At 36.6% G+C, this 10,245-nt stretch overlaps 1 protein-coding gene across 2 annotated transcripts in view; it reads right to left on the reverse strand.

Annotated features, from left to right (window-relative positions):
* Positions 1-10,245, reverse strand: part of LOC139528268 (leucine-zipper-like transcriptional regulator 1) — a 29,909-nt gene that overhangs the window by 17,985 nt on the left and 1,679 nt on the right. For both annotated transcript variants that reach the window (XM_071324168.1, XM_071324169.1), the window contains exons 2-5: positions 2,666-2,848; positions 2,217-2,279; positions 1,085-1,141; positions 370-449 (exon numbers count right to left, since the gene is read on the reverse strand). In XM_071324168.1, coding sequence (XP_071180269.1) covers positions 370-449; positions 1,085-1,141; positions 2,217-2,279; positions 2,666-2,811 — 346 coding nt within the window. In that variant the 5' untranslated portion in view covers positions 2,812-2,848. The remainder of the gene's footprint in view (positions 1-369; positions 450-1,084; positions 1,142-2,216; positions 2,280-2,665; positions 2,849-10,245) is intronic.

Below are 10,245 nucleotides of genomic sequence, written 5' to 3' on the forward strand. Positions count from 1 at the left end.
AGCTTAAGGTGGTACCTAACACTACAGGGAGATAACTCTGTAAAATCAGCTAAATGTTTTAATTACTTTGTGTTGTAAAGGGAATATTAAGCTTCTCAATGATCAAAATAAGTGTTTGTCAAACTGCTATATAACCAGTGTAATTTTTCTGATTAAACGGTTGGTTCAAATTTTTTTGAAATTTTTGTATTTTTGTCAAAGGGTCAAAGTAAATACTTTGTCAAAATTTTATGAAAATTAAACGAGCCAAATTAAGTTTAGTTAAAGTGTTGGGTACCACCTTAAGAGCATGGGATTATTGTTGAAATGTTTGTAGAATTGTATGTATTTGGAATCTCTTTTATGAGCATAAAACTGTTACATACTAACCAAAAACAAACATGCTCCCTTCGTGAACGACAGCAGAATGGTGATATCTTTGTGCTGGTGGGGATCCTGTTGTAAAGGCCCTATAAGGAAAATAGTATATTTTCAATTACATTCAAGCGGTCTCCAATTTTTCTTAATATGTATATAATTTAATTGTTTACAGACATCACCTGTATGTAAAATGCAGTGGCGGATCAAGACATTTTAATAAGTATGGCCCAATAACTGCCTAAGAGGGGGCCCCCTTGCGTCACTCTTCAGTGATTCCCTATATAATCAACCAAAATTTTCCCATAAAACAGGGGCCTGCGCCCTCTGAGCCATCCCCCTAAATCTGCCTCTGAAATGGTTTAAATTCTAAACTATAAACAAATCTTGAATCATGAAGGGAGGGGAACTAACACAGTAATGAGATGAGGGTATGCAAATACAACTGCATACAAAACCTTATACTTACCAAATGCGGCATCCATTAAAATGACCAAATCAAAACCTTAAACCAGTAAGCTATGCAAAAGTCTAAATGAAAATGAGAAGTGATGTGATTATACTGTCAGGTACAACCATTAACTTATGTAAGTGGTTACAATCTTTCACAAATTGTAGAAACTAGCAACATCATCTCTGGAAGCAGCATGCCTTCATTGCCTTAGTCTCAATCTCATTACTTTTTTTCACAAAAGAAAAATACTACTACTATGATGGAATATCTTACCTTCCCCATGATTTATCTTTGATGTTGAAGATCAGGAGATCATTGAGCATAGTATGTCTGAAATTATAAATACATTGTGTATTTAATGTGTTTAGTCAAAAGTATTTATGAAATTACATTGTACATGTCTTGCATTAAATTTGGTGTAATTATAAAATTACCCTGTGTAGTTAATGTGTTAAATTTTATGTAACTATACAATTACATTGTACAGTTCATGTATCAAATACAATATAATTATAAAATTACATGGTACAGTTTAAAATGTGTCAAATCTCATGTAATTTTTACATTGTCATGCTTATAGTGAATCTGATAAAATAGTAAAGAATATCTGACACATATTTTGTTACCTGTGGGCAAGAAAGGGTAAAATCATTATATCCAACATAAAATATAAAATGCACAAGAACACATATATTTACATGTCACTATGAATTAATGATCAATCAATTTAATTTGGTTTGGAAATTAAGCTGTACTCGTAGAAAACTTATTGCAAATGGAATTGCAGAGTCAACAGTTATATTGTTTACTGAACCCAGAAATTTAGATATGATCCAGGTAATCTTATTCTAAAACGTAATGACATCAAATTTTGTGGGACCATGCATAAGTGACCCTTAGTGGTAGTAATGTAAATAAAGATATCTCTCAGATTGTACTTGGTGTCTTTATTGTTGTGAGAGATGTGTAAATTCTCTGCCATGTCGGTTCTGTGTTTTTGTTAGATGTTTTTTTTCTGCTTTGATCTGATGAGTTAAGCCCTTTACAGCTGATTTCTATAATTGTTCATATATTGTACTGTAAAACAACTGTTGACCATTACAACATGTTTAACACCGCCTCTATAAGTGAATTCATAACTTTTCTTCATATTTTTCATGTTGAGGCTTTTTTTATAGCTGACTATAGGGTAAAGGTTTTTCTTAATGTTGAAGGCTGTGGCCTATATTTGCTTACATCCACTTCATTTGAACCTAGGTGATATTTGTCTCATTGGCAATCATCCTAGTTTCCTGAATGTTTAGCATTTGATTAATGCATGTTTTGGGAATACAATTTAATCATACATCTCTTATTATCCATATTCACAGATGATTCAGATTATTCCTCCACAAGCCAGACTTACCCATTGTCTCCCCCAAATACATAGATGGCATCTTTATAAGCTACTACTGTATGTTTACTTCTCCTGAAAATAAAAAATAAATATATAATTTTGGACACTCTCAAAATATATGAAAATCATTGTTTAAGCTTTTTAAATCCAATTTGAAATGGAGGGAGGGGGGTAGCTTATCAAATAATTTTGAGACAGTCCGTGAAAGATTTGGATATTGCAACTGTTTACTAATTTGTTAATAAAATATAAAGATATTCTTTGTCTCACTCCAGAATTTTTTGACATATATTACATCTTTAATTAACTGTTCATGTGTTGTATGTATTTCTTTTGTTATTGATTGACCCTTATGGGTGTTATTTTTTAGTAAAATTATACATTATTGGAAGTTATCATATTTAATAAATATGATATGTAGATTTTCATTATCAAGCCAATAGATGCAGTGAGTATACCTGGCTCCAACAAATTCATCACATTCTGGCATACGTGTCCATCTATGTACAGTTTCAAATGGCCCAAAGTCTAATGTAAGACCTTCTGTATTTTCTGGCCAACAAGAATGGTCTAAATCTAAACCAGGTGTATTAGCCACTGCCATTGGCTAATTTTCTTCAATTGCTCAATGCTTCATTTTCCTGAAAAAAAGACACAGGTTTTAATGATGTTATATCATACATTTTGTAAGTCAAATGAAGGTGTGTGGCTGCATTTTGTTTGTTTTAATAAGAATCAATTGTGATATTTTTCAATTGTTTGGATTTTTAGTCTCCATCTAGATATTTTGTATATACATGATATCATAGATCAAGGGAGTTTATTGAGGTGGGACTTTCAGGCTTTTGTTAGTCATGACATGCACAGAAACCAATAGTTTGTAAGAATAGTTTGAAGTTAGGAACACTTCTTGCTTTTATAGAACGTAGCACATATATGAACCCAATCCATCTCAAGTGGCAAACACTGCTGAGCCATGAGCGCATGATACGCCCTTCGCTTTTTCACAGAATAAAGTTCAATTACTTCCCTAATTTCTTGTCAGAAATTCATGAAAAACTGGAGAGAGGATATTACATACATGTATATCTTTGTAGATATAAACCAGTCACCAAAGTGTCATGATAACTGCTTAAAGCATTGTCAGAAAACTGCAATATTCACCCTTTTAGTCGAGCCTTCAACTTTTGTTGAAAAAGCAAGATTTAGGGATCCTACATTCCGTCTTCGTCAGCGTCCACAAATATTCACTCTGTGGTTAAAGTTTATGAAATTTTAATAACTTTAGTAGCCTGGATTTCTACCAAACTTGGACAAAAGCTTGTTTATGATTATACATGTAAGATAGTATCCAGAAGTAAATTTTGTAAAAAAAAAATCCTGGATGTTTACCAAACTTGGACAGAAGCTACTCACAATCTAAAGATACATGTAGTATTAAGTGGAATATTTAATTAATTTTTTTCCTCATTTTTGTTGAGCCTGCAATTAACAGCAAAAGTAGGCGAGACACTGGGTTCTGCGGAACCCTTACAATTTTTTTTTTTGTAAAAAAAAACACAACTCTGTAACGTATAATCTAAAATTTATTAAAAAACGAAAAGGAGCATCAGAGTTCTGTCAATAGATATAAACTATTCACCAAAGTTTCAGAAAAACTGCTGAAGCATTTTTAAAGTTAATGTCATAAATTCCCGTTTTTTAATGAATAAAACCCAATAACTCAAAAATGGAAAATCTTAAATTCATATTTTATACTTATTGTCTGAAAACTGGAATCTCCCCCTTTTACATTGTTTTATAATAAAAAAAACCCAAAAAACTCAAAAACTTCAAATTCATAATTTACAAAAAAAACGTAAGGGAGCTAACATCAATGACGGTGGTAAAGGGTTATTTTTGTGCAATGTGTTTCACCATTATTATTTCACTTGCAGCCGTGAAAAAGGTTCTTTGTTCACTGAAATCGGTAAAAAGATCATTGTGCAAGAAATTTTTAATTGTTCTTTCAAAGTGAAATGGCAAATTTTGTTTCACGTTCTTCCATGAAACCACCTCTTTACGCCCCTCATTAATAGATATAAATGATTCACCAAAGTTTCATGTGAATTGGTTCAAGTGTTTTAGAGAAACTGTCACGACATGTTGACAGTTTTGCAGTAATGTATGAAAAGGATTTTGATCTGTCTAAATGTTGTAAGGATGGTTAGATGTGATATGGGGACGAAGTCCCCAATAATGGTAGAAAAATAAAAATTAAAAAAAAAAATTAAAAAAAAAGAATTTTTCATTCTACTAATGAACTCAAAATATTCAAATTTTAAAGTAAATTTGGATTTTATTAGATAAATACTTACCATCATAAATTCTGAGTGTAACCCCAATTGCGTCATAGGTCAGATGGAAAATCCCAACTAAAAATAAACGTACTCTCACTGGTCCGGACATATACCCCTGTTTGCCCATATTCTTCCATTCAATTTCCTCAAGACAGAAACATAAGGAAAGGGGATGAAGGGGAGGTGGGTGGGACCTATAATTTATGATGGTAAGTATTTATCTAATAAAATCCAAATTTACTTTAAAATTTGAATATTTTATAGCTATAAATACGTTACCATCATAAATTCTGAGTAACAGAATCTAACGTAAAGCTGAATCCCCTGTAACAGAAGAAACAGGAGGAAAGTTCAATCTTTGTGCTGAAACTATAGGTCCAAGAGAGTATAAACTTTCGGCAAAAGTAGCCATAGATTAGAGGTAGTGAGATATAAAAGAGTTCTCATTTCTCCAGAAACCTGCAGACAGTACCTCTTCTAAAGATGCACTGTTAAACAGAGCCCAGGATGTAGAGATACCCCTAACATCATGAGCTTTAACATTAAAACTATTTAAAAGTTCTGCCTTAGAAGAACCATAAGCTAAAGATATGCATTTGCATATCCAAGTAGAAATAGTTTTAACAGAAAGATCTGAGATTCCTTTTTTAATAGGAATAAAGAGTCTTGAGTTAGAAACAGAACGTAAACTACACGTTCTTTCCAGATAAATAGATAGGATTCTTACTGGACATAAAAGTACAGAAATAGAATCGCTAGGGAGTGCAGGAATCACAACTGGTTCTGCACCCTTATCTGGAATCTGATTCTTTGCCAAAAAAGCAGGATCCGTTAAAAGAGTAACAGAAGATTTATCCCTGTTAAATCGAAGGCAAGCATCAAAAATAGAGAAGGCATGGATTTCACTCCTTCTCCGTCCAGAAGCCAAAGCTAAAAGAAAACAGCATTTATAGGAAAGAAACCTTAAATCTATTGTTTCTGCTGGTTCAAAAGGAGGAAGTTTTAAAAAGGATAAAACTAGTCCAAGGTCCCACTTAGGAACTAAAGTTTTTTGTCTTGGTCTTTCAAGACTAAAACTACGAACCAAAAGAGAAATATGCTCATTGATTCCAAAATCTGGGCCACCAGAAATATGAATAGTTCTTGAGATAGCTGATCTATATCCCTTAATAGTAGAGGGACATAATCCTTTGGATTCAAAAAGAAAAACTAGAAAGTCTGCTAATTGTTGTACAGTGACTTGGAAAGGATCAATTTCCCGCTCACTACACCAATCTGAGAAGATTGACCATTTTGCATCATAGACAATGCTAGTGGAGTCTCTGACAGACTTTGTGAGATGCTTGGTTGCTCCTTCAGAAAAACCTCTCTTTCTGAGGCTAACCCTGAGAGAAGCCAGGCGTGTAGATGAAGTTTTTCTGGATTTTGATAAAGAACCTTGCCCTTGATTTGAGACAGAAGGTCTGGTCTCAGAGGTAGAACTAGAGGACAAGCACATGATAGGCGCAGAAGGTCTGGAAACCAAGACTGTTTTGGCCATGCTGGAGCAATAACTATGATCTTGCAATTTTCCCCTGCTATTTTCTGAAGTACTGGGGAGAGAAACCTGAAAGGAGGGAAGGCGTACCCGAACATTCCTTTCCAAGATAGGCTCATTGCGTCTACCGCAAAAGATTTTGGATCTGGAACCGGAGACACAAATGTTAGAAGTTTGTGATTGAGACTGGTCGCAAACAGATCTATCTGAGGTGACCCCCAATGAAGAGTCACAGCTTTGAAAACTACTTGAAGTAGTTCCCACTCCGTGTTTACTGGAGCAAGGGATCTTGATAGAGTGTCGGCTAGAATATTGAGGTGCCCCGCAATATGTCTCACCACTAGATGAACCTGGAGTTGAAAACACAGAAGGAGAATGTCTCTGGCTATCTGATAAAGAGAAGGTGAATGAGTTCCTCCCTGATTCTTGAGATAAGCTACAACTGTTGTGTTGTCCGTGGCCAGAATGACAGACTGATTCTTTAGAGACATTTGGAAATGATTCAGTGCAAACAGAACTGCTTTCATTTCCAATACATTGATATGCTCTTCCAAAAGATCTGGACTCCAGACTCCCGAGATTGTAAGCCCCTCCAGATATGCTCCCCAAACGAGGGTGGAGGCATCTGTGAATAATGTTAGACTGGGAACTTGAGGGGACAGACATAGGCCCCTCATTACATTTTCCCGTACTAACCACCATTGAAGGTGTGGAAATAAAGGCTGAGTGATTGGAATCAATGCTTCCCATTCTTGTGAAGCTGCAATCCATAACTTGTGCAGATAAAACTGAAGCGGACGAATGTGAAGTCGTCCCAATGGAATTACATCTGCCAGAGAGTTCAATAGACCCAGAAGTTGCAAGAATTGACGTGCTGTGACTGATTGAACCGTCAGGAATAAATGTATTTTCTGACATAGTTTTGTAAATTTCTCCTCTGGTGGGAGGACTAGGCCTACACTGGTAAGGAAATGTTCTCCCAGGAAAACAAAGTCTTGAGACGGAATTATCTCTGACTTTTTCCAAGAGATAAGAAAGCCTAGGGACAGAAAACAATTGATGACCAAGTCTGTCTGAACCCTCAATTTGATTGGGCAAAATTCCTTGAGAAGGGAATCGTCCAGATAGGAATGAATCTGAATAGACAGGGAATGTAGGTGAGCTATAGCTGCCTGCATGATTTTGGTAAAAGCCAAAGGGGCTGTAGACAGGCCAAAAGGGAGAGCCTTGAACTGGAAAACTTTGTTGTTCCAAACGAAGCGAAGGTATTTCCTGTAAGTTTTGGAAATGGGAATGTGGAAATACGCGTCTGAAAGATCCAGAGAAGTAGTCCACATTCCTGGAAGGATTGAAACCCTGATAAATCTGTTTGTTTCCATTTTGAAGGGGGGAACAATAAGAAATTTGTTCAGAATAGATAGGTCTATGACTGGCCTCATTCCTCCAGTCTTCTTTGGAACCAGAAAAAGACGGGAATAAAATCCCGGAGACAGAGTTAAGATCGACACCTCCTCTATTGCAGCTTTTTGTAACATAGTGTCCACTTCTACTGATAGAAGTTGACACTTGACTGGGTCTTGTGTATGAGACAAACTTATTGGAACTGCAGATAGAGGAGGTGGGTTCTTGAACTGAAGTGTTAATCCCCCTCGAATTATTGACAGCACATAACAGTCTGAGGTAATTTTCTTCCACTGATTTAGGAAAAAACTTAACCTCCCCCCTACTGGTATTGATTTTTGAGGAACTTGTTGTAAATTTTCCCCTGGGGAAGCTGTCAATAACGTACGAGGGGGCAAGAACCTAGGTACTAGACCCAGGTTTCTTGGAACCCTTAAAACCACCAGAAGGCTTACCTGAGCTTTTTCCTGAGTTATTGGGTTTGTTCTGCGGTTTGCCGTAGTTATTCTTCCTTTTCTTAGCAGAAGAAGGAGGACCACCTGAAGCAGAAGTACTATTAGAACTAGAGGTAGCATTAACCGACCTCTTGCCATTAGTAACTTGTACACTAACTTTGACTGGAGGAGGGTTTTTGCTGAGTTCCTCTTGAACCCGCTGTAAGGGTAAACCAAACATCTTGTCAGAGAGTGGAGATTTCAGTAAAGAATCTTTCAAAGGCTCAGCGATAGAAATGTTTTCAAGAAACTCTGCTCTTTTAGATAGGGTGCAATTAGCAATAGAACCCATTAAAAGCAACTGAGATGAACCTAAAGCTTTATCCAGTTGAAGTAAGAAGGATCGTACTTCTGCTGGAACAACCGAATCTTCGCTGTTAAGCAAATGTCCGGTTGCAGCTAGAAAATGTTCGGCTGTGCCAAGAACTTGAGAAGCACTACGAAGGAGATTCTCAGTCTTTGACCAAACAGGTTGAGTGAGACGAAGACCATCTACTGGCTTTTTTCCCAATAAAGATGACATAGATTTGTCACAACTGGGAACAAGTCTACCCAGTGAAGAATCAAAGATATCAAAATCCTTGTACTTAACCTGATCAGAAAAGGATGACATTCCAAATCCTGAGATATTGTTATTAGTAACCTTTTCACTAGCAGAATTAGCGATACCTTCATTAATAAATTGTAAAGCAAAAGTCATATGGCCAGATTCAGGAAAAGAATTGTGAGAAGTCACAGTATCCTGAGAAATACCACAGGAAGCTTCAAAAGTTGAAGAAGGTTTCTTCGGCTTGGAAGGAGAGAGAAAAGGGATATGTGCTTCATCCCTCATCAAGGTATACACCTTATCCCTTAGATCCTTCAAGGAAGGAGGATCCTCAGTCTCCTTGGTGGGAGGTTGTTGAGCTGACTTAGAAGAAGGCTCAGGGGCCGTCTTCGATACCTTGGGAGAAGAAGAACTTTCAACATCCTCATCAGTGAGGAAAGCCCTTTCATGACTCCCAGGGGAAACAGAAAGCTCGTCATCCTCACTCTCATCACATTCTACAGACTTAGCTGGAGAAGGTTGATGAGAAGAAACTCTATTTTCCAGTAGAGTCATACGACTGGATAGAGTACTAAATTCAGCCTTGAAAGACTCACCAAAGTCTAAAAGTAACTTCTGTAAACCATCCAAAGGTGATGCATGATCAGAAACCTGAGTACCATGAGAAGAACTAGAAGCTTGAGAGTCAGGTACGGTGGTAGAAGGAGCTACTGCAGAAGTCAAAGATACTGCTACGGGTAGAGCAGGAGCTAAAGGTGGTGCAGTAGCTACCCCAGAAGGGGGACCATAGAAATTGTCCCTATAAGGCCAAAAACCAGGTTGGTTTGGCATAAACCCACCATAAGGGTAAGACTGTGGCCAAGGTGGCTGAGACCATGAGGGTAAAGGTTGTGTGCCCGTGTTGGGAAGCATATACCCACAATAGGATAATGGGGGTCTAGAACCTGGCAAGTTCAAGCCCATAGCTGTACCTGGGACAGAACTAATAGTACCCGCTGAATTAACAGACCTAGATAAAGTATGAGTCACCGAAGTTGACGTAGGTACCCCCCCAAAATGCATGGCCGAACCTTGTGAAAGGGTCGGATAGGTAGCATTACCAGACACCGTTGTCGAAACTCCGGTCAATGTACTGGTAGTTTGGGGGGGACTTAAAGGTAGTGACCCATCTAAGAGATAGTCCGAACCAGGAATACTTACATACGGACTATTCAAATTAAAGTCCATAATAAATTTTACTTTAGTCAAAAACACAAATAATTTGTTTAGAAATTTAAACAAAACAAGGGAATATATTTCCAATAAAATACACAATATATATGAAAAGCAATTAAGCTATTCAAAAAACTAAACACTTCTCTGTTGAATCTGTAAAACTTGATGTGCACGTGTGACCGATGTCGCAGATGGAAATTGAATGGAAGAATATGGGCAAACCATTTCAAACAGGGGTATATGTCCGGACCAGTGAGAGTATGTTTATTTTTAGTTGGGATTTTCCATCTGACCTATGACGCAATTGGGGTTACACTCAGAATTTATGATGGTAACGTATTTATAGCTATAAAATCATTAACTTTTTTTTTCTTGTTTGCATGAGACTTTGAATAAAATATATATTTATCAGTCTACATGGTCTAGTAAAATATAAGATTGGAACTCAATACAAATTCATTTTTAATAATTGTTTGATATGAAAAAAACGTTACTTGATGAAAGC

The sequence above is a fragment of the Mytilus edulis genome, chromosome 6 (assembly GCF_963676685.1).
Source record: "Mytilus edulis chromosome 6, xbMytEdul2.2, whole genome shotgun sequence".
Classification (NCBI taxonomy): domain Eukaryota; kingdom Metazoa; phylum Mollusca; class Bivalvia; order Mytilida; family Mytilidae; genus Mytilus; species Mytilus edulis.